The 25,506-nt window shown below is 42.5% G+C and overlaps 1 protein-coding gene across 8 annotated transcripts in view; it reads left to right on the top strand.

The window, feature by feature from the left end:
• TIAM2 (TIAM Rac1 associated GEF 2) overlaps positions 1-25,506 on the top strand; it is a 273,941-nt gene that overhangs the window by 182,486 nt on the left and 65,949 nt on the right. For all 8 annotated transcript variants that reach the window (XM_019479734.2, XM_019479735.2, XM_019479733.2 and 5 more), the window contains 4 exons: positions 1,032-1,136; positions 2,047-2,125; positions 4,348-4,440; positions 6,529-6,789. In XM_019479734.2, the coding sequence (XP_019335279.1) occupies positions 1,032-1,136; positions 2,047-2,125; positions 4,348-4,440; positions 6,529-6,789 (538 nt within the window). The remainder of the gene's footprint in view (positions 1-1,031; positions 1,137-2,046; positions 2,126-4,347; positions 4,441-6,528; positions 6,790-25,506) is intronic.

The raw sequence follows: 25,506 nt of genomic DNA on the forward strand, positions 1-25,506 counted from the left end.
TTATGGACTGTCTGTAAATTTATGGACAATTGGCAACCGTGGTATGTAAGAATAAAGTCAGATATTTTATTTTTTCATCTGTATTTTAAGGGTTTTGTGCTTCTCAAATTTATAATCTGCATGCATTCTGAGATTTAGATGGCATGTACACAAAAAGTTTACATACCTTAATAAAATAATTTAGAGCCCAATCCATATATTACCAATAAATTCAATTACACATAATGGAATATTTAAATATTCCTTCTCAGTAGATTTAGGTTTCACAAGCCTCAAAGGTCTGTTAAACCAAGGTGAAATAACTTTAATAGGTACACAGCCTTCTCCTATTTTGAATTGCTGCTTTATTAATATTTTAAAATGAAAGATTTGTTGAAGTGGGCACAGCAGGATACTGAATTTGAGAGACAGACTTCCTAGGAGCTCCTGTCTCCTAGGTCAGCATCTTTAGAGAATAATCCCATTTCCCTCTGACTTTCCTCTCAGATATTAGGCTTTCATTTTGACCGCATATGGTGAAAAGTGGGTGTTGCTCCCTCATTGCAGATGAAACTTGGCTGTAAAAAATACAATAAAAGCTAGCCCCTAGGGAACCCTTCCTCTTCTAATAGCCTGTATATGTATATGCATTTTCTATATCAAAAGTTCAAGGTGCTGAGCAGAACAGTGTCATGTAGAAGAGCTGCATAAAAAGATGGATGGATGTCCGTGCAAGTTCATAAGGGCAGAACTGGGTCATAAATTGGTTTGAAAACTCATAATAATTTTTGGATAGTCTAATAGCCAAGGTATCATGTTTATACAAGGTTTTTATTAGTACCCTTACAAGAAAATGAAGATCATGTTAACATGAACTAGAATCTTACCATCTAGGCAGTGCAACTAGTTTTGTCTATACCCCAAATCAGTTATGACTTCAAGATTGCCTTTTTAATAACATCTAAAGACTTAGTATGTGCGTGGCTTCTCTATCTTTTGGGAGTCCATAATTATATCATAAATTCCAAAAACATATTTTTTTCTTCCTGTAGATGAAGCACCTGGAGCCAAGTTACTATGGTCTACAACTTAGAAGACTGATTGATGAAAATACTGAATACTGTGTTCCTGAAGCTTATGAGTATATGCAAGACCAGGCAAGTTGGATCCAATGTAGATTAAGAAATTCTTACTATTTGTAGCTACATTTAAATTATACCCTAAATATATGTATGATTTACATTAAAGATGAGATTTTTGGATTAGACCAGTTACATGGACTGTATTCTGCCACACCTACTCATAGTAACCTACAGTCACCCCCTGCAGAGATGGACTTAAACTGTGCGAGGCAATCGAACTATCTGAAGCACTGTTTTGTAGACTTTTAACAGGACTTGCACTGCATGGGTCTGGTACTAGCTTTTTTGCACAAGGGTTTGGATTTAACTAAGTACCATATTTTTTCCCACACAACATGCCCCTGAATAAGATACTTATCTTGTTTTTTGAAAGGCACAATGAAGAAAGAAAAAGGTCTCTCCTTGCAAATACCAATAAGTATGATATATTCCCCAGGAAGATACTGGCAGCTACAGTGGGGTGGGGTGGGGTGGGGTGGGGTGGGAGGGGGGGGGTCCAAAAATTGTAGCTGCTCTGTTAGCCCCCTAGTTGCAAGGATGTCATAGATATAGCGGCTGAACTGAGTCAGCAACGCCTGCCAAGTCAGCTGAGGGCCTGATCTCTAGTCAGAAGCAGCATCTGTGGAGTCAGCTGAGGGCCCACCCTGCTGATTCAGCAGGAGCCTCTGCTTTTTTCAGTTAAAAAGGTACATATTATAGGTGATAAAATATAGTAATACTTTACTATATAGTTAGTCCCACTGTTTCAGTGATATTGCTAGAAAAATAAAATTCTTTACTATGAGTAAAGGTGAAAAAATTTGCCTTTATGAGTGGATTATTTCATAAAACAGCTCATAAGTTTTTCTGTAAAGTAATCATTGATGTTTTGAGGCTATGCAGTCCTACAGGGTCATACTGTAACAACATGTTTTTTCTCTAACAGATATACGATGAAATAGAAATATTTCCATTAAATGTTTATCATGTGAATCTTACAAAGATTGAGAATATAAATGATTTTGGTAAGCCTAATTTAAAATCCTTTCCATTTTTTTCTCTTATTTTCCTATTCTTTTTCAGTGTTTGATTTTTTTTTTTTTTTTTTTTTCAGGAGCTTTCTCTTTCTTAATATCTTTTGGGCTACAATAGATGGCTCAACATGTTGAGTCTGGAAAATGCACAAATTAGCACTGTAAGGAAAGTTGAAGACTTACTCTTCATTTTATGTGAACCATTATATTTTTTTTATTCCCTGTGGAAGAACAGGTGAAAGACTTCCACTTGTTACTACACAGATCAGCCAATTAGGCATTTTAAATAGTTAGAGAACAACTTATTCTTTCTGAACTAAATAAAATCAGACAGCCCCCTCTTAAAGACCAAGTTCTGCTTTGGCAGTAAAATCTTTGTTGAATCTGTGCCAGTCAACTGTCACTTGATAGATATTTTAACTGGCCTGTTAACACCTATGAGTATCCATGTGTGTGTTCATTGTGAAAAGAAGAAAAAGTGAGCAAAGCCCTAAAGAAAAAAGGATGGCAAGATAATGATGCTATAGGAGAGAAAAAGGGAAATTGCATTTGCTTGCAGCAGTCAGTGGGAGTCTTTCCATTGACTTTAATGAGAGTTGGATGTCACCCCTTGGTTTGTAGTCTCCTTCAGGTCAGGTGCTGTTTCTCTTCCTACTTTTCTGTCTTCCTCTGTCTTCCCTAAATAAACAATAGTTCAAATCTTGCAGTCCTTGCTCAAAGTGTTACCCCCAACCACTTGGGAATTTTGTCTTGGCAAGGGTTACATAATTTAGCCCAAGGAGGGGTTTAAAGATAAAGACAAAAGATGAGCAGGTTTATCTACACGTGTTTAACTGCGCAGTAGGCTAATTTGCTTCAATGTAAAGCATTGTAATCTACACATTGAAAGCCATTAGACTTCAGCAAACTAATTTTTGCTGCCATGGAACAGTTCTTTTGGGGACAGTACTATCTTATGGTGGTGAAAATAACTGTGCCTAAATGCATGTGTAAATGCTGACTTGATTATACATTGTGCCCCAGCCAGCCCATCTGCCACCTGACACCTGGATCTGGACCCCCTAGCTGACTCTCTGGGGCCCCTGCCAGTATAGGGCAGCTCCACCCGGGGTCAAAATGCAGCAGTCCTGGGCACAGTGTTGTGTACATATGTGCCCTGAACCTTAGCAGTTTGAACATTTGCGTGTATCATTAAGGCACCATGATAAACTCTTGTTCATGCTACACCGGACTTAGTCATGGCACCTTAATGGCACTTGTAGATGCACCCAGTATGTACTAAGAGGAGAGCAAATAGTATAGGAAAAAAAGAAAAGGAAAGGAAGAAGAAGAACTAGGAAAATGAAATATGAACTATAGCATGGGTTCATATGGATGAACCTGCAGCATTTTTTAGTTACCCATTTGTCAAGCATGGCTTTGGCCTTCTTGAACATGTTCACTTGGTTTCTAAAGAGGTTTACTAGTTATCTTGAATTCAGCTTCCATTTTTTGTGGTTTCTGAGACTATAAACATATTTTGAAAGGAATACAATAGAATTCTCTCAACTTCACTGAAAGAAAAATTACTTTCCCTTCCTGCTTACTTTTAAACCTATCCACCCTTTTAGTTTATCTTTATCAGCAATAAGAAGGGAGCAGCTGTTGAAAATCATCACCTTAGACAAGGATTTCTTGGGCTTTTTCAGTACTGATCATAATGAGATGGGCATCCATCATAATGAGGGCTTGCTTTAAATATATTGCCTATATACACATAGATTTATTAATATACAAAAATGAGACCTTCAGGCACATTTTGCTCTCATTTTCCCACAACAATGGTGCAAAACCCTTACAATTTTCATCTCAGTGTTTTGTAGTTCCGGTCATCTGTATTACAGAAATGGGGTTGACATGCCCCAAAATAATCTAATTAAACCTTTATAGTGCATAGTGGTGGTTTTTCCATAGTAAAAAATTTTGTCATCTCATTCTCAGTAAATAGTGAAATTTAATTAATATAAGAACACTTCTTTCGAGAATTAGTCTTAGCACATGTATGTACTTACTTATTGGCAGTGAGTGTCAACTCTGATTATGTAGATTAAGTCTACTAAACATGCAAAACTAAATGAGAAATGCATGATATTAGCAAAATTCTCTTGGTCCTTGTTTTGAAAAAATTAACAGTTTTGAAAATAAAGCTCTTTTTTTGTTTGTTTTCACTTCAGGTTTTGCAGTCACAGCTCAAGTTGACGAAAACCAACATCTGACTCGTATATTTATAAGTGATGTCCTCCCAGATGGACTGGCTTACAGGGAAGGTTTGTATCATACATGTATTAAACAAGCTTCCATTAAATAACAGAACTGTAAGAGACCTTAAGTATTGTTTGTAAAAGTTTCTATGTTTCTACTATCTTTTGTTTCCTTTTTTGGACACCTTGGAGGTATAAAATGTTATAAAAGATATTTTATATAAAGTGGCTGAGGGATAGATGAACTAGAGATGAAGAAAGGAGATTTCTTGTTTGCACCTGAGGGAAATTTTTCTCCCAGCTTTCAGAACAGGTAACTTGGCAAAACAGGAATTGGCATAGGAGTAGAATGCAGAAATTTTCCACACTGGGGTATAGGCAGCTATAAAATTACCTATAACAAATGATATCAGTATAAGCTGTTATGATGCCACTGTTGCATCTGGATGATTTTGTGGCAATTCAAGTGCATCAAAATCACTGCAACTTTAACCTTATTTTATTCAGGGTCAGTATTAAGGTGACTAGGTTTAAGTAACAGCTAGATCAGGGGTGGGCAAAATGCAGCCCGGGGGTCGGATGTGGCCTGCCAGGCCATTCTATCCGGCCCGTAGGGCCTCTAAAAAAATTTAGAAAATTAATAATTATCTGTCCCTGGCTGCCTGTCATGTGGCCCTTGATGGCTTGCCAAACTCAGTAAGTGGCCCTCTGCCCAAAATAATTGCCCGCCCCTAAGCTAGATCATAAGAATTGATAAAAGCTCCCAAGTAACAGTTTCCCCTCCTTTGTTTAAAGTTGTTGGAAGATGTGTTTGAACATATCCTCATACTGTCTACATCATTGTTATGCTTAGCCTCCAAGGGCATTTATACACATACTTTTTCATCCCACAACCTGCCAGAGATCCACTGCTTCACTCGATTTAATAGTCTGCTCTGCATGTGAGCTGATGTGTACCATGCTGTGCCATGTGCAGTTGTGTGGCAAAATGTGCATCAGTGTGAAGAAAATAGCAGTGGTGCGCTTTTGAACTAAAGCACCTCCGATACGTTTTAGTTCAAAAGCTGACTTTTGAAGCAACATTTTGTTGCTTATACAACTGCAAGCATCACAGTGCTGGGTGCTCTTCAAAGTGTCTGGCGCTGCGGTGTTTCCATGTGTAAAAATGTCCCAAGATCCTTGGTCTTTACTTTGCAAGCAATGGTGAAGCAACAAAAAAGAACTGTGCCATCCATGGTGTTGCTAGAAGCGCTGGCAGCAATCTGTTCTGTGGTGTTCAGGGGTGGTGTTATCACTTCATCAGACTCTCAAGATCCTTATTCTTCTCTTTGCATAGTGGAACCTCATTTGTTCTGCTGTCTGGGACCCTCCTCACCTGAAAGGAGGGCAGAAAGCAGGGCAGGGTGGCATCTTTGAGATTAATTGGTTGAGAGGGCAGAAGCATTCATGGCAACATCTAGTTGGATGCTGTGAATGCAATGAACTAGGTGAACTGTATGAAACCACTCTGAACACTCTCTAAGGTGCCAACCTGCTCTGCCTTTGCTTGACTTCATACTAACATAGCTCTTTATCTCTCTACCTGAAAGGGAGGGACAGAACTGGCACTTTAGTCAGATGGAGCACAGTGGCCCCCTGGTTATTACCAATTCTGAAATGCATCTGTTGCTGCTATCTCAATTTGCTGAAATTGCTCATGAAATCCTTACCTGTTAGACTTCCCCATTGTAGCTTTTCCCAAGAAGGATTTAATAAGCTTGATTAGCTCCTTGGTTTTCCCAGACAGGGATCTCAAAATAAAAGATTTTTTGCCTACATACTTTTCAGGATGCACTAGTCTTGTAAAATGTTGTGCAAGTCTTAATGATTCTTGTTGGGAGATGACTCAGAGTTGTCTTATTTTAGCTTTGGAATAGAGTGCAACAGCTATGTCATAATAGCACATATTAGAAATAACAAAGTACATGTAGCCCCAGTCTTACAGGCATGGCGCTTACAGAAGTCCTGTTATCTCCAGTAGGATGACTACAGGATTACATCACTTGTATTAAGAAAAAATAATCATCAAAGTACAATATGCTTTGTTTTACAGCTATATTCACTAATGCTTTTGTATTTCCTTTCTTGTCTCTCTTTCCCTCCTTATGCCGCCAGGGCTACGCGTAGGCAATGAAATCTTGATTATAAATGGGGAAGCTGTGTCAGACCTTGACCTCAGACAGATGGAGTTACTGTTCTCTGAGAGAAGTGTAATGCTAACTCTGAGAACAAGTCATTATCCCAGTAAGCAAGCATTATGTACTTCGTGGTCAGATGGTTACCTTTCCAGGGACCCCAAAAATCTATTACCCCCTCCTAATCAGTCACAGCTCCTGGAAGAATTTCTTGATAACTTCAAAAAGAATACAGCAAATGGTAAGATGACAATGATTTTTTAACTTTTTTTCTATTCCAGAATCAGCTATTTAAAATACACTTCAAAATTCTTCTTATGCATTAAAAGAGAAAAACAGATGCAGGTCTATAAATTCCTGTTAGATTTCATGCATTTCTGTTATTACAGTAATATCTAGAAAGTAGAAATGAAGCAGAAAATGATAGTTCCTGCACAAAAATTATATTCTTTGAACCCGTTTCACTACATTATCCTTGTAATGTTGAGCACTTTAGTTGTCTTGTGGTATCAAGGTCATCTATTATAACTCTCCAAAAGTTTTGCTCTGTTAGTTTTTTTGTAAAATACCATGTCAATTTAGGGTACTATAAAACTAACAATCAGCAGTTGAAAATGGAGTTATTTTACAGCAGCTCTGTCCACCAAGATCTATTCTCTTTCTGTTCTAGTGGAATACAGGTATCCATTTTTATGTAAATGCATCCTTCACATTTTAAAGGCTTTTAACGTGATTCTTCCTATTACCTTCTGTTTGGATTTTTGATAAGAGTATAATCTTGCAACTGATATTTTATATTTTACCATTTACATGTATGCTAAATATATTATCTTGGCATGAATTTGGGCCATGCGCTGCATGGGTGCATGACGTAGGTAGTCCTAAGTGAAAAGACTGCTTCAGGAAGGAAGAAAATGCATGATTCTACTTTCCTTCTGCATTAGGTAGCAGAAAGCAGCATATACATCCTTAGTGCATGATGCAGCCTGTTGCATGCAGTAGGAAGCTATTAATTCACTGAGCACTAGATCAGGTGCCTGGTACACTGCTGAGTTCCAGCAAGTATGCATGTTCATACCTTTCAGGGGACCTATGCCATTTTTACCAGTTGCTCAGTGTTTCCCCAAGTCCTGTGGATAGTTTTTTTGCTTTAATAGGAGTGACTGGTTTGGTCTTCTGTGAACTGAAATAACATCAAATATCACATCACCCAGATAAATCTTAACAAGCAGCATAAATATCACTCTGAGATTGCAAGGTTTTATTTGAGAAAAATGTCACTGTGCTGCCAGAAGATCTTTAAGATAATTGCATTAAATAAAAATTGTTTGGGTGTGCTTTTTTGTTTGTTTGCTTGTTTTACACTTGACAGTTATGCATACAAGATAATTCTATATATTGATTTAATTCAGTGTCATGAAGGGGAAAAAAAGTTGCAGTTCCATCTTTATACCTCTGGGGGATGCTAGTAAAACTCTGCAGGAAATCTTAGACCAGGTTCATTGTTGCACAGGGGAGAAGAGTTGTCTTGGGGCTTAATTATGGTGGCAAGTGTTTTCTGATCTGAATCTTTGTGTGATTTTAAAGAGCGAGAAAGAATTAAAAAAATCACAAAGGAAAAGTCGTTAGAATGGATTTAATTATAAAGCAACTTTTATTAGGTCATCTTTGAAATAAAAAAATCTGAAAACTAGATTTGTGATACAGTAAGCAGCATCTCTCTCAGGGGCCTTAGTTCAATTTAAAATACCATTAAATCAACTATTGGCATATAAAACTTGGTGTCATAAAACAAAAATTATGGAGCTAATTAATTACATAATTATGTTAGGGCTATCATTCAGCTTGTTGGCTTGATATTCTAGGCCAGCATTACCTGGAGTATTCAGTCTAATAAATGTATGTGTCCATTCACCAGATTAATTTTTCCTCGGGGATAAATTCACAACCTGTGTTAATCTCCATATATGCTATTATAATAAGAAATTACAAGAGTATTGTACCATATTCTCAGCACTAACGGATAAAAAGGTATATTTTATTTGCTTTACTGATTCAGAAAGCAGTCAGTGTAGACGTATTTACTCTGAAATGGAAAAGTGGTTCTAAATTGGGCTTTATGAAAAAGTCTATCACTTCAAATTATTGTGTACTAGCATTTGGCTTCTGCTCCCCTCATTCAGTTCATATGAGAACAAAAGAAAACACTGCTTCGATATAATAAGTAATCTTAATGGGTTTATCTCCTCATCCTTATTTTACATAGAGAGGACACATAGGAAGGGGACAGGCTGGATGACTATACATTTGGGTGCTATAGATTTCTTGATTCTAATCCTGGCTGTGATGCTGCTCAGCTGGATGGTGTGAAGTGAGTCATCTAGATCACAGTTTTCAAAAATGACTTCTGAATTTGGACACCCACTATTCTTGGTGTCTGATGAGTGTGTGCTCTTCAGAGGTCCCAAGCACCTATTGCTTTCTTTTGAAGTCAGCAGCATCTGTAGATGTTGAGCACTTCTGAAAATCAAGCCCAGTTTGTAAGCATCAAAAAAATCAGAAAATTCTTTGCCTTATGCATGCTTTAAACTTTCTGCTGCAGCTTCTACATTAGTTAAGAAAAAAATAGATAATTACTTTTCTTACTGACAAGTGCAGAATATTAGTCTTATAAAGTGATTTGAAAATGAAAAGTACCTCACTGTGTTGTTATCCTATAGGATCAGCTGCTGATAATTTTACTCTGGCCAGTAAATCTCTAAGGTGCCTCCATCCTGTTTTCTGCCTGACTTCAGCTAACCACCTTTCTCTGGCCAGTAGTGAGGCAGAAATTACTATAAATGAACCCTTTTGAAAAACTATTTTATTTGTAAAGCTTTGATGGCAGGTGGCTTGTCTGTGTCTATATTTACATCTTTGTAACTCGTATCATTGTCATTGTGAAGGCTTTTTCCTGCCTAGTCCCTTGCATTGTAGAGACAAAATGTTACTGAATGTCAGACTCTGGTTATCAAGTGATAGGTTTTCTTTGTAGTCACCACCTCTGTCATTCCTTTAAAAAAAAAATAAAAATCAGTCATTGGGAATTTTCTGTAGGAGTGATTCATTTTCTCCAGCAGATTGCATCAGCCCTGGGGAAGTATATTTTGACCTCTCTGCCTTCCCTGCTGTTTATAATCTGACCTCCTACACAGCAGAGCAATGTGCAGGTTGCTGAGACACCTGTTTGTTAAAGCTTTTACTGCAAAAGAAATAACATGAAACAAACAAACAAAAAGGTTTGTATACTGCATTTACCTGAATCCAAGATTACTTGGAATTTAAGATGACCCCCCCAAGATTAAGATTCTATACATGGAACATTTGTTATAATTCTCCACCTATAGAATTTAGTTTTTGGGGAATCAATTTAAATTTATTCCCCCACCACTGCAGTGGGGAAAGCAGTGGCAGGGGCAGAGCTCTCATGTGCTCCACCCTCTGTCTGCCCTGTGCTCCTTCCCTCACACCATGTGGTCTCCTCCGGGTCAAGGTTGGAGCTCAAGTTGGAGAATCCATCTGTCCTGGGTCATACTCAGATCTCAAAGAATGAGATTTCTTTTCCCCCATATTAAATAGGGAAAAACTCATTTTGAATTGAGTAAATATGATACATGTATGTGTGTCTATCTCTGTATATGTATTTGTTTTCATATATAGAAATATATGGAAAGCCAATGATCTGAGCAACTGAAATTGCCTGGAGTCTTTGTGCTAAGTAAATTAAACAAATATTTGCAAAGCAGTAATAAAAATGAGGGAATTGGAATGGAATCTTTACATCTATGGAAAATATAAATGTGTTTCATTTTAACATGGCATAACTATTCAAGAAACAAACAGCAGAGTTAATTACAAGAACTTGAATTGAGAAGAGGTAGTTAGCCATGTTAGTCTGAAGTCGGGCAGAAGGCAAGGTGACATGCACCTTATAGACTAACTGCATCAGTGATGCATAAGCTTTCATGAGCCAGAGATCATGTTAATAGATGCTGTGATCTGATGAAGCATGGCATTTAATGAAGTGAGCTCTGGCTTATGAAAGCATATGCATCTCTGATGCAGTTAGTCCAGAGATTGGCAAAATGCAGCACTTCGGCTGGATCCAGCCTGTGAACTGATTTTTGCCTGGTTCATTGCAGGTCTCTTGGCTCTGCAACACCCATGTCCTGTGCCAGCCCACAACTTGCCCTGGGATGCCTGGGTGGTGGCAGCAGTCCCCAGCCCCACTGGCTCAGTGTGGGGCAAAGCAGCGTGGAGCAGAGCGGTGCAGGGGCAGCAGCAGTGGTACAAGCTCCAGTGAGGGTGCTGCGTTTGAGGTTGGGGGCCAGTCTCGATGGAGACTGCTTGTGGTCAGTCCCCTTCATCTGGGGCTGGGGCTGGTGTCCACCCTTACAGGGGCTCCTGTTGCTGCCTGTGCCCCTGCGCTACTCTGCTCTGCTCCACGTGGGGTTGGGGCCTGCTGCTGCTGCATGAGCATCCCAGGATGAGCTGGCATGGTACGGAGGGTTGCCACAGCACAGCCTGCCTCCCCTGGCCCTGGCTGCTGAGTCTGCCCCTCTCCCTCCCCCACCTGCTTGCCATGCATCCTAGGCTGGAGAAGGGAAGGAGGAGGGAAGTTAAGTTCCTCCCAAGCCGCCTCCACAGGGCTTGCAACCCTTCTCTCCCCCTCATGGGTGTTGTGGCCTCCCAGTGAGGCCTGGCAGCTCTGCCTCAGCCCCACGCTGTCACTGCCTCAAGATCCCAGCCTGGATGGAGCTCCGGTGAGCTGTGTGGGCAGGGTGTGCAGGTGGGTGGGGAGCTGTACCCGGGGCCAGAGCCAGGGTTGTGGGGTGGTGGCAGCGTGGAGCTGGGATGGGGTGGAGCTGCAGTCCGCTCCGTATGTGCCCCTGCCTGTGGAACCCACACCTGTCGCAGGGACGTGCAGTGGGCAGTGGATCACAGCTGACCCAGCCCCGCTCTCACTGCCCTGTGCCCCTGCCCTGTAAGCCCAGCCTCCCCCACCCATTCCACTCCTGACCACCACTGCCGGGGGTGTGGGGGTGCGCATCTCACGTAGGGAGTTTTGGTGAGTTGTTACATGTGGGGGGTGCTGACCCGGCCCATGAAAACTCACCAAAACAGCATATGTGGCCCTTGGACTCAAATAATTGCCCACTGCTGAGTTAGTCTGTAAGGCCCCCTGGCAGATGTTACATTTAAAAAGTGATTAATGTGTTAACGGAGCAGTAAATTGTAACATGCCATGTGTTCAAGGAAGTTATCACCTGATAATGAGTTACGTTAATGGTGGTTTAGATGCAGAGCTGTTGCGTATTAAATATAGCATAACTGTGCATCTCATCTGTATCGTGCTTTAATTCGAATGGGTAGTATTTTACACATAGGATGATAGTGGTTTGGCCAGGTCTTCCAGCCTCCCAGGGTAGACTGTTTTCACCCTTGTGCATGCACTTGTCCCTTCTCTCTCTCCCTTGTGCTTGCTCTCTCTGCCCCTGCTCCCCCTTCCTGAAGGAGACTCTGCCTCCTGCTGAACTCTACTGCCCCATGGTGTCTCAGTGGGAGATGACATAACTCAGCACCCCTCTTCCCTTTCCCCTCCCAGCCTTCAAGGCTGTTGCTTTAAGGAGCCATTTATCACCTCTGTGAGTGCCAGCATGTAAACCTCAACCTGACATGCTTTACTTGAAGGCGGGATAGAGATACACCTTATAGACCAAATGAATTGGAGATGCATAAGCTTTTGTGAGTCCATGACTGCTTTAGCTCCAACTCATGAAAGCTCATTCTTCTCTGATTTAGTTAATCTGTAAGGCACATCTTTATGCTTTACTTGCACACAACAGGAATGTGGTGGGGAGACGGGAAAAGCACAATCATGGAAGCACTTCATACAGTGTTTGGGAGAATATGAGCCCTGCTGCTCCTGCTCCCCACTGCCCTTCGCACAGGCCTCCCCTGCTATGTGTGAGGGTAGGGAAGCAGCTCCTTCACCCACGAGGAGCTCAGCTAGCAAGGTCAAAACTCGCCTCTTAAAGCAGCAAAGCTGAAGTGTTTGGGAGGAAGGAGGAGGGGGATAACAGCTCCTGCGAGCAGCTCCCCTTGCTGGCAAGTGCTGGCAGAGCATGTTCCCAGGGCCCCATTTTCCCCCTCTAGCTTTCTCTATGAATGGAAAGCAGGTCACATGGAGTGACAGTTTCCATCAAGCAACATTACTTGTTGTGTGATGGAAATAACATCTGCAGAGGTCTATGGTGCATCTCTACCCTGCCTTCAAGCACTTGAATGTCATATTTGTTAGTTTTCCTACGCCTGTTTTTTGTAATTATTCAGTCTTCTATTGATGTGTGAAGCATAAACAGTCAATGTTTGTAGAAGAAGATTTGAATCCCCACTGCCCCCTCCTCCCCCCCCCGAGCAATTTTCAGGATGTGAGTGATTACAATTAGGATTGGGCAAATTTTTTCCAGTTAATATTTTATTTTCTAAAGCTTAGCTTCTGGTCAACTGAAACTATCTCTTGATTTCCCCATGAGTTTGTGAACTGAGAGCTCAACTTTGAAATTTTCAAAACTGCTCATTTGAAACTATTTAGATTTTGTGGAGACTGGATTTACAAGGGGGAAAAAAGATCATTCACAAAACCAAGGTGGTGGTGCCTGCCTTCACCTAAACCCCCAGTGGCTCCCACATCTCATCCAGGAAGTGGGAGATTGAGATTCATATCCTGTCCCTGACTGATTCGGAGTATAGATATTTGAACTGAGGTCTTCCATCAACCAGAAGAGTACCTGTCAGGCTATATGATATATCCTTAGTCAAATCCCTCTGTTACTCTCATAAACATAAACCCATTGCCTTTTGTATGTAGAATATTAATTAGGCCAAGCTGAGAGTCAAAATGACTCTAGGTGGTGGGGGTACTTGTTGGCTATGGAAGCAGTCATGGTTGTAGTCCCTACTCCAGGAGCGGGCAATTAATTATAAGGGCTAAAGGGCCACATAGGGAGTTTTGATGAGCTGTTATGGGATAGGTCAACACCTCTCCTCCCCCCTGGCAACAGCTCACCAGAACTCCCTATGGGGCTGTGGGGAGGTGGGGAGCAATATTCAGGAGTGGGAAAAGCAGCCAAGGCTGAGATCACATGCCCCTGCCTCCTGGGCTGTGGGATGTGTGTAGAGAGGGGGTGTGTGTGTGTGTGTGTGTAGGTGCTGCCCTGGCACTAAGTCCTGGGAGCCTGCTGTGGTTGCAGAGTATGTGCAGCAGAGCTTCCCCATGTGGTGTGGTCCGTGCTGACCCTGCAGCACTCCACATGGGGCTGAGCCCCACCTGCTTGCACTAGGGCAGACCATGCTGCACTCTGTCTGGTGCCCACAGCCTGGCCAGGTGCTGCTCTGCACCCCCTGCTTCCAGTGACGGTTTCTGTTCCTGATTTTGCCCCTGCAGCACCACTCCGTGCCATCCCAGTGTGCAGCTTCAGCCAGGCACTTGCACTAGTGCACAGGGTTCTGGCTTCAGCTTCCAGGAAAGTAGCCAGGAGCTGAAACCAGAGCTGTAGAGCTGAAGCAGGAGCCACCTGGCTGAAGCTGCTCACCTGCCCACCCAGAATGGTGTGATGCCATGTGGCAGGGGCAGAAGCAGCTTCTGGAGGGCTGTTCCCAGTGTGGCTGCAGCCTGCTGGGTGCTGCTCTGCACCTCCTGCCTCCAGCAGCAGCTCCTCTCACTCCTGGCAGGCGTGCAGGGATCCAGCTCCAAGCCCTGGCCGCCTTTCGCTGGAACCTGAAGCTGGAGCCTTGCGTGCTGGGGTAGGAGCTGCCTAGCTGAAACTGATTGCCTGGAGTGGTGTGGCACAATGCAGTGCATCACAGCAGGGGCAAGATCAAAAGCAGGAGCTGCTGCTGGTGGTGGGAAGTGCAGAGCATCACCTGGCTGCTGCCGTACCAGGAACAGCCCCAGCAGAAGCTGCATGCTGGCTGAGGCTTGAGCCAGTGAGCACTGGCCCAGTGCATGCTGTCCCGGTGTGCGCAAGCAGGACATGGCCCTATGGAGAGCATCATGGGGGCAGCTATGGGCCAGATCCAGTCATCTGGTGTGTTGTATTTTGTTCACCCCTGCCCTGCTGTATTTAATTCATATTGCTTAGGCAAAGAGGAACAGAGTCAACAGGAAGATCACTGAGACTGGCTCATTTGGAGGAGGAAGAAACAGAAAATTCAGAGGCTGATTGACCTCTCATTCAGTTTTATTCAGGCTACCACGTGTACCTATTTGGGTTAAACTAAGAATGTAATCTGGAAGCTCTTACAAACCGTAGCTGATCCAAAACATTTATCATTCTCAAGGTCTTGTCTCGTTAAGACAGAGAGAGAGTCAGAAGAATTTGAAGCTACAATACCTCATTATTTCTGTGAGCTTACAGACTCTGAGTGAAGCCAGTGGGCTTGTGCCAGTTTCACAGCAGCCCACGTCTCTGTCTGCCTCCATCTGTTGATTCTGATTTTTCAGTCAATCTATGAAACATTCCTGACTGAAAGCTCACTAAATGCTCTTTGTAGAACTCTCTGCTCAGATATAAAATCTATAACATTGCTCCAGAGTTAATATTCATACTGTTAGTTCTTTCTGAACACATTTTTTGCTTCTTTGCTTCTGTTTCTTTGTTAAAGATTCCCATCCTTGCTGCAGTGAGAGGCTAGTTTTCCAGGGCTTCCGAGGACATTTTGTTTTTATTTGTTCACATTATTTCATAGTGTTGACAAAAGGGTGCAAAACAGCTGTTGCATGCAATTAAATAATTTCTGTTGGCATTTTTATGATTAAAGTAACGTAGATTCCTTTTAGATGTCAGCTTTGATCTGAAAGGAAGATTTATTAGTTTTACATGCATATACTTCTTTCTGTCTACTGGAACTGCTTCTAATAATACATGTTCAGTGACTTTACATCAGGAGGAAGGCAACCTGTTAGAAAAACACTGTCCTGTATGTGGAATGACAATACCTGGATGACAGTGGGGATCACTTCCTTTGTCCAGGCTCTCCTTTTAACTCCTTCCACTTGGAAAGCATCCCTCTGGAGCGTATAGAGAAATAAAACACTGACTTCTCTAAGGACCTTGTTACACTAATTTTAGGTGGCTCCTGGAGCTCCTAACACCTAGATTGTCTGCATATTAACACCTGAAACTAGTTTTAAGCTCTATGCGGCTCGAAGTGAAGCCACTCCAGGGCAGGATTCTCTCCAATTCATGGTACCTAGTTTCTGTTATGCTAAGGTGCAGCCGTGCTGGGTTATACCTTAATATACACACTCCATCTGCCCTCCCACTCTCTCTGGCCTAGATTAGACTCACTGCCCGCTTCCTCCCCACACTTACTTGTAGCTGCTCTGCAGCAGCTGTGGCCAGGCAGACAGATTAACCCTTCCCTGCCTGCTCCCCTGGAACAGACAGTGCAAGCAGCCACAAAAAAAGTTGGGGAGCCTTGGGGGTAGTTGGGGGGGGGGGCAGGGGGAAGCCTGGAATGGGAAGGGGGTGGATTCTTACCTGTCAGTCCTTCAAGCACCTGCTGGCCTGAAGTATGACTGTTCCAAACTTGAGCTAACAGTGATACCGATCAACATTTATGGAGCTCACCATGTAAGGTATAACAAGGCCCTTAAAGGAGCCCAAGGGAACACTGGACAGGTTCGCTATATATATCAAATGTTCCTTTAGGTAACACCATGCAGTACAGTCTGCCCTCCTGACTTTTTTTAACTGATACAAATGATTTCATATAGTGTATGATATGAAATAGTGTTGTGTTTTTGGGATGGAATCCAATTTTGGCTTATGACAATAAAATGTAATGTAATTTTGGGATGTAGGTGCTATATCAGAGGAAGTGTTGTCTCTCTTAAAAACAGGTTAATAGAAGGACTTGTTGCTTAGGGGATATGATGTAATGCAGACTCTTTTTTTTTAGCTCCCAGAAGTAGTGATTTGATACTCTGTTGCTGGCACTTGACAGTCTTATTTGCTTCTTGTTTAAGTGTGTGCTGCAAATTAAAACATTGTTTATCCTGTAACACCGATCAGCCCAGGGTGAGTTGTTCCTGTTGAAGGATCATTCTGTTCAGTTGCATCCTGTGAAGATAATAGTCCAAATTATCCATTCCCGGTAGAACTTGGTCAAAGAGGAGAGGGATGATTTACACCAGAAGTTAATCTGGCTCAGCGCAACTTGTGTGGATGCAAATTTGGACATGCAGGCTAGTGAAACCATTTAACAAATCCAGGACAGTAACAATACAGAAAATGTAGATCATATTCATAACAATAATATTATTATGCAAGCAAGTGAAGGAAGTATGGGTTGGGTGAATGGACTGTAAAGTGGATAGAAACCAGGCTGGATCATCAGGCTCAGCGGGTAGTGATCAATGGCTCTGTCTAGTAGGCAGCTGGCTGGTTTTGTTCAGTTAACTAGGGTTACCATATGTCTGAGTTTTCCTGGACATGGCCTCTTTTTGAGTCCTCCTCTCTCCATCTGGGCAGTTTTTAAAAATATCAGAATATGTCCAGGATTTTACTCTGCCTCTGCCCCATAAGGAGCTGCTTGGGGTTAGGGGCAACAAGGGAAGGTGACTGGCGGCCAGGGCATCATGTGCTCTGCAGGCAGGCCCCAGAAGCTGCAGGCAGGAAGGAGAGCTAGAGAGGTGTTGGGGCTGCAGCTGGGTAGGGAGGTGGAGAGGGGGTTGGGGGGTTGTTCAGGAGCAGGGGGCTGTGGGTTGGGAGTGATCTCAATGAACTCAGACGATTAGTCAAGGACTCACTGCAGAGTAGGAGTTTTGAAGGGATGGGAGCCCAAGAAGGGTGGCTGTGCCTTAAGGAAACGATCCTTTGGGCACAAAGCAAGATGATCCCCGAGCAAGGCAAAAGAGGGAAAGGGGCCAGGAGGCTTCCATGGCTGACCAGAGAAATCCAGGGCAGCCAAAGGGCCAAAAGGGGAGCACATAAAAAGTGGAAACAGGGTGAGATCACTGAAGATGAATATACCTCCTCTGCTCGTGCTTGTAGGGAGGCAGTTAGACGGGCCAAAGCTACCATGGAGCTGAGGATGGCAACCCAAGTAAAAGACAACAAGAAATTGTTTTTTAGATATATTGGGAGTAAAAGGAAGGCCCAGGGAGGAATAGGACCGCTGCTAAATGGGCAGAAACAATTGGTGACAGACAGGGGGGACAAGGCTGAACTCCTCAACGAGTTCTTTGCCTCAGTGTTCCTAAGTGAGGGACACGACAAGTCTCTCACTGGGGTTGTAGAGAGGCAGCAGCAAGGCGCCAGACTTCTGTACGTAGATCCTGAGGTGGTGCAGAGTCACTTGAAAGAACTGGATGCCTTTAAGTCGGCAGGCCTGGATGAGCTCCATCCGAGGGTGCTGAAGGCACTGGCCGACGTCATTGCAGAGCCACTGGCGGGAATATTCGAACGCTCGTGGCGCACGGGCCAAGTCCCGGAGGACTGGAAAAGGGCTAACGTGGTCCCCATTTTCAAAAAGGGGAGGAAGGAGGACCCGGGCAACTATACGCCAGTCAGTCTCACCTCCATCCTTGGTAAAGTCTTTGAAAAAATTATCAAGGCTCACATTTGTGAGAGCCCAGCAGGGCAAATTATGCTGAGGGGAAATCAGCACGGGTTTGTGGCGGGCAGATCATGCCTGACCAATCTAGTCTCTTTCTATGACCAGGTTACGAAACACCTGGACACAGGAGGAGGGGTGGATGTCGTATACTTAGACTTCAGGAAGGCCTTCAATACAGTATCCCACCCCATACTGGTGAACAAGTTAAGAGGCTGTGATGTGGATAACTACACAGTCCGGTGGGTGGCAAATTGGCTAGAGGGCTGCACCCAGAGAGTCATGGTGGATGGGTCGGTCTCGACCTGGAAGGGTGTGGGCAGTGGGGTCCCGCAGGGCTCGGTCCTTGGACCGATACTCTTTAATGTCTTCATTTTACCAAAATCTGTAGGATTCTGCCCTCTGATATCCAGAGCATTCCAAGGAGATTGGGAATTGATTGGGTGAAGTGTTAAAAAAAAATTACCATGTTACATCCAGGTAAACAGAGAAATGCCATCAAGTTGAGTATAGGGTCTTGCTTTGATCTGTCAACCTGAAAGCATTGTGTAACAGGCCCCTTCAGTTTGAGGTTTTCATTGTCTGACCAGAAAATATTATAAATGCCTCAGAATATATTATCTGTCTTAAATAAAATGTGATCAGAGAGATGGATGCAATTGTGGATTAGTTTATAGATAGAACAAGGTGGGGGTTTTTTTGTAATGGCATAGTGTTGTAAAGTCAATGTGAAATGTAAATCTTTAAGATGAGTCAACAGACGTGTTTAAAGTTCATAAGCCTTGATCACTTTTGATTGGCAATTAGCGAGAGAGAATATTGAATGCAAAACATTCCTACCAAGATTATTGTTAAAATGTAAAAAATAATAAAGCACTAGTACAGAAGTTTAGGCAACTGATTTGTGTGATCTTTGTTAAATAGTGTCATATTACTGACCAAGAAAGTGAGTCAAATTATATTGCTACACAATGAACTACTAAACTAGGGTAGAACAGCCCAGACTTTTTGTAAAGACTCTGTTCTAACTTCAAAATGGACATTTCTGCAAACAGTTTAAAAGTATAGAAGGGTGAGTGTGGATATCCAGGGGTCAAAAAAATCCGCAGAAGAAAAAAGTGGAACAGTGCATGTATGGGCAGCTTTCTGCGCTGCAAGGGAGAACATAGATGTGCAGTATGTGGCGCCACAGATGTGTTTGCAGCACCACATACCTCACGGCTTTGCTCATCTGGTCATGGCCCATGTGTGTATTGCAGTTACGTTGGGTTCCCAGAAGAAGTCTACATTGGAAGCCGTACATTTCAAAGGGCTCTATTTAGTATTAAAGTAACTTCCTCCTTTTCTTCTCACTCCCCAACTAGTCTCTTACTACTGGTGATAAATGTTCTGAGGTTTCTCCAGCTGGCTTAAAATTGAAAGAAGCCTGGCATGTCTCTTCCAGTAAATGAGGGCTTGGGCTTGGACCATCTAGCAAAGAGCTAACTCCCACTGGGAACAATATATTCCACATCTCAATCCAAAAGACATACACTGCCCTACACAGATTCTGCTCCAAAAGGCTAGCACCATCTAGATGGAAATTCTGTGTCTCTGGGCCAAGCACTTTTACTGTCTGCCTCCAGTCTCATTGATCAACAGCAGAGATCCATTAAAATCTTATTACCAAGAGTTTCCAAACAACTACAGTTTCTGGACCTTCTCCCCTCCCATGAGTAGATTTCCCAAGCAGAGAGGGAGGCAAGGAACAGATGTAACAGTTAATGCAGCCTAAACGGGTGGCTTCATTATGTGCCAAATTTTCAATAGGTCTATTTCCCCTTCTTCATGTAGCCTTGCCCTTTTTGCGGGGAGGGGAGGGGGAGAAGGCGGGGTTGGTTGTAGCCATGTTGGTCTAAGGACATAGGCAGACAAGGTTCTTTGGGTAAATCTGATATCTTTTATTTTCTTTTTTATAAGAAAGCTTGCAAAGAAGAATTGTTTCAACTATTTTAGTTGGTCTAATAAAAGATACCAGATTTACCCAAAGAACCTTGTCTGCCTATTGCCTTTTTTTTTTTTTCAAACTCTTTCCCAGCTGTTTTTGCCATCCAGTGGACAGTAGAATTGTAAGAGGCTGTAGAGATGGCTGTCTTATCTAGAACTGGGGAAATACCATGTATATTGTCTGTCTGAAGAAGATTATCCTAGGGAATTATCTGGACCAAAGAAACTGAGGATTTAATTCTGATACAGGCAAAACTCATTAATTTTCCAGAAATGTTTCCCTACCCAAGATCTATGTGACTGAGGTCCAAAGTGTTTTAGTGCATTTTTGTTATACTTGGATAGCATCTGTAAGACCATAATAAAAAAAAAATACTCTAAGAAATTCCTCTATATCAAATATTACCTTTTTTTTTTCCTCGGGGTTGATTCAAGTAGGTGACAGGGTTATAATTTTGGAAGGAAGGAATTAAGAAAAGGTGCATGTGAACTTTAAAATTATTTGAAAGTCATTGCAAAAGAGCATCTACAGTTGATATCAACATACAATATTTTAGTTTAATCAGAACAAGAGAAATAAGCCATATACTGGTTGTCTTCCAAGCTGAGCTACTTAATTAGTTATGAATTCCATCTCCAAAGGGAAGAAATATTGGAGTTGACCACACTAACATTTTTGCTCTCTAGCCAGGGGTGGAATGCCTTTCTCTACAGCACCCTGATTCTGTATTTTCCCTAATAGGTAATTAAAGAATTAAGACCACCAAGGTTTTGCACCTTCTTGAAATTTTTCTCGGGTCCTAAAATGGCTCACACCAGAAATTCTGGAATCATTCTTTCCACTCTTTTGAGAAGCTGCTTGTTTCTTGGTAGTAACATTTGCTAAAAGAATACAGGAACCCCACAGTCTTTCATAACATGACCCTTCATTCTTGAGAACACTGACCACGACAATAAAAGGAAATGCTGCAGTCTATTCATCGTACTTGGTCTCATCGCTTCTAATTTTCATAATTTGATTGAACCATTAATATGGAAGCAGTGGGTATGGGCACAGGAACAAATTTTCCTGTTAGGTAAGCTGGGGAGTGAACATGCTAGTGAGGAGCTCATCAGCTGTCCATTACCCTATCTATGGGCAAATCATGTGTCACTTACTGTAGACCAGGTGACAGAATCGGGGAGAGTGTTTATGCTGAATTGGCTGGGCTCTGAGCAGTGTTTTAAAGCATGCCTAGCCATTAGGGAAAGGTTTGAGTTGATTCTTACATACAAGATGAACTGGACCTACCAATTCCAAGCCTTAAGTACAGAGTAGTAATTTTGTCAGGTTTTCAAGATTTAATAAAGGGGCAGTAGGAGTGCAGAAGCAGCAACCAGAGCTGCAAAGGTGGCAGCACCCCTGCTCTCAGTTTCTCCCCATCGCCCCAAGAGAAAAGGCAGACTACCATGGGAGCAGCAGGTAAGAATTTCCACCCCACCATTTCAAACCAGGTAAGAATTCCCCTCTCCTTTCCTCTCCAGGCTCAGTGGCACATCTGCTCCCCTTCCCTTTCCTCCCCTCCCATTTGCTTTCTTTCCTGCCTGCTGCTGCCACTGTCCCTGCTGTCTCTGACCTGCCCTGGAAGAGAAGCTCCAGAGCATCTCTTGGCCCACTACAGTCAGGCTGTGCAGGGAGCTGGGCTCAGGCGGGAACAGCAGGAGTGGTGGGCAAGGTCCCCATCCCTGAGCCTCCTGGGTTGGCTGGGGACATCCAAGAGGATCAGTCAGGGAGGAGGAAATCACTAGTCACTGCTGTTGTCCCAAGTTGAGCCTGGCTTCCAGCAGTGTGGTAGGAGTGGCTTGGCTGCAGTGTGGCAGGAGTGGCTCTAAAGACAGTGGGGACAGCATCAACAGCAGGCAGGGGGGAGGCAGAAGGGAAGAGAAGGGATGGGACATGCTATCAAGCATGATGTGAAAGGGAAAGCATCACTCTCTTCTTACCTGGTTTGGGAACTTAAAGTCCCTTGCTGCTGCTGCTTCAGGGTGGTCTGAAACTGAGGGAGGGGTGGTGGGGTGCTATGGTGCAACTCTACCACTGGTCTGTCTGTACTCCAGACATTGCTATTCTCTTATCATCTGTGTGCTGTTCTGCATGCCACTGGATACGCATATTACCTTGTTATGTTTTATGAATATTAGAGAAACCAACTTGGATCTTGGGGTGCAGGATGATTTGCTTGTCTCTCTACTAGCAGCACGACCTAGTCATAACAGTTGATGTTAACAGTTGATGCTGATGTTACAGAGAGAGAGTGGCTGACTACAGATGTAGTCAGAGAGTGGAGTATGACTTGGATTTGCATGTTTCATGCTAATCCCAAACTTGTGAATCAGTATGTTGGGGGGACTAGCATCTAGTGTAACTTAGTGATGAAATAATCTTATATTATTGTAAGGTACTGCCTAGGCACCTACTTAGCCCAGGATCAAGTGAAACACAAAGACCACCTTTGCACTTCCCTCCAAGAGAGGTACTGTGCACTCTTTATCTGTAGCCAGGGATCTAAGTCACTGTCTCTAATGGTGAAGCATATTTTAGCTTCCATGACTGTTCAACTTTTGACTCCTTTCTTGAAACTCCCCGTAGGGTGAAAATTATTACCAGCTCTCATAGTGACTTTTTACCAATGCTGACTTTTGTCTGGAAGTAAACTGATGCTGGTATTTCATATCACACAGGACACCAAATCATCTGGTGGAAATGACTTTGCTATTAGAGAACAGGCCTGGTTTTTATCAAAGTTGGATTTCATAAGGTCACAATACTAATTCCATAAACATTCTTTCACACCCAATCAAACAGAACCCACATAATGATATGTTTTGGGATCTGGCCATCTGTCCTTTACAAACTAGACAGAACATATCACAATTGGGCATTTTAAAGATTTTTGAAAAACATCTCCCATTATGATGTCTGAGCATTATAAATTGGCTCAAAGTGGTAGCCTTAGTAGAGAGGCTAAGAAATGAACCACATTTGTATCCAGGGTGTGAATTATGTGGGAGCTTGGTGGAGCTGAGCCTTCCCATAAGAGACAAAAGCCCCCCCTATAAGCTTTGAAAATCATAACCGGGGGGGGGGGGGGGGGGGGGGCTCTGATCAGATTGTTCCTTCCAATGAACTGGTTTAATTTTTTTGCAGACCCCCTGAAGTCAAGGTGTAATTCAGACCCTGCTTGTATCTTTAATGCTAGGACAACTACCTAAAAAACTGTATCAGGCAATCAGTTTACAACACAGTTATCAGTGGGCTCAGGATTTGTATGCATCACACTGGAACTACCACAGAACTGAGCTGTGGAGCACCTGGTTCCTTTGACTCAGTTGTGCTTGTAGTGTAGACAGGGCCTCTAGAAGTGAATACTCTATCAACACTGCATCAGTGTGGGGAAGCTTGTACTTCTGCTCTGCACATGCTCTTGAATAAATAGAAGTACAGAGTCACATGGTTGTCTTTATAGCCATGTTCTAGTTATCCTTGTGGATTTGAGCTAGTTTAGGAAGATGAAAACATAGGACTGGCAGGGACCATCTTGGTCATTGATTGATCACATTGCTTATCCCTACTCCTCCTGTTGGATTACTGTTCCAAAACATAATTTCTCTGATAATTAGAAACCTTATTTCCAGTATAAATTTATTGATGGTCAGTTTCTACCCATTTGTTTTTGTGCCACTATTGCCCTTCTACCTAAATCCATACAGTTCAACCTTTTAGATGAGCGGGCTGGGTCCTTGTGACCTGCCTGACACTACTCCATTCAGGTAGAGTAGTGGGGAAGGAGGAGGCTGTCAGTGTCAGAGGTGGAAGAGGAAGAGTTCCTCTGGCTACAATAGAAATTAGTGGCATGGTGCAGGGCAGGGAAGGAGCCGCACTGCACCAGGCTGGTTAAACAAGCCATGCACATTTACTTTCCTCTTTGTATGTAGGTTCTCTGCTTTCCCAAATGTTCTATTAATTCTCATCTGTAATTGTTTGAATTCACCTCTCTTGAACCTTAGTAATCGGAACTGCACAGTGTTCCAGAGAAGGTGTCATTAAGGGATGGGCATGTGTACTGGAAATATTTTAGCTAATGCATCAATGGCCTTTTCATGCTTGCACCATGGTAGCTTGTAGTCATCTTCTGATCAACTAATACACCCAGGTTGTTTTTTTTTTCTTTTCTGTTCCCAACTAATGAGCCCATAGGTTGCAGAGAGAAATTCTTACTCTTAGTTCCTAATTTCCTGACTTTACACTCCTACACTATTTAATTTAATCCTTTCTGTTCCTCCAGGTTTTTAAGGTCATTCATTTTTTCCTGGATCCCATTCCACTCCTACTATCTATTGATGATGCCCCCTAAATTTGGGGTCATCACTAAATTTTATCAGCACATATGTGCTTCTCATACCATGGTTATTACTGAAAATATCTGTCCCAAATTCTTTCTTTGAGGAACTGCAGTAGTAACCTTGATCCAGGTTGCTGTTTCTCCTTTCAGCATAACCCATTATTAAATTCCCTTTAGCCCTACTTTCCTTAAAATTCTTATTCTAATCCACATGTATTCCATCTATTTCCCATATGGTACTATATCAAATGCTTTACTTAAAACTAGAAAAATTCTATCTACCTCATATATCCATTGTTTTTTAAAAAAATCAGTTATTGGGTTAGTTTGGGGTGACCAATCTTTGCTAAACCCATGTTGCATTTTATACTGTTTGCTATTGAAGTCAAACTGTCAGGCCTTGTAGTTTCCTGGTATCATTCCATCCCCACCTCCACCTTCTTCAGTACAGGTACTGCTTTGCTGTTCTCCAGTCATATGGTACCAACCTCCATTTCACAAACTTATTTTAAATCCTTGATAATAGATTTGGAATTTGATGTGCCAAATTTTCAATGTCCTGGGATAGAGATTATCTCCCCCTTTCTCCCTAACCTTGTGTACATTAAGCTCTTTGGATTTGCTTCCCATCTCAGATCTGATAATTTCCATTTCTGTTCACTGAGCCATCCTGCCTCAGTCTCCATTTGTTTCATTTTGTATAAATAATTAAGTATTCATTAGTATGAATTTGAATGCATCTCTCATGTGAGTGTCCTAGCCATTGCTCTTTAGAGTTAGATTCTCTGGGTCTGTCTGGTACCTTTAATATATTCATATATATGAAATGAAAGAGCTTCAACAGGAGAGACTGAAAAAGACCCTTTGCCCCCCCTGCTGTTCCTTTGCCCTCACTATAGAATTGCCAGTAACATGGTGGTCACTCTTCT

This window comes from Alligator mississippiensis, chromosome 1, assembly GCF_030867095.1.
Source record: "Alligator mississippiensis isolate rAllMis1 chromosome 1, rAllMis1, whole genome shotgun sequence".
NCBI lineage: Eukaryota > Metazoa > Chordata > Crocodylia > Alligatoridae > Alligator > Alligator mississippiensis.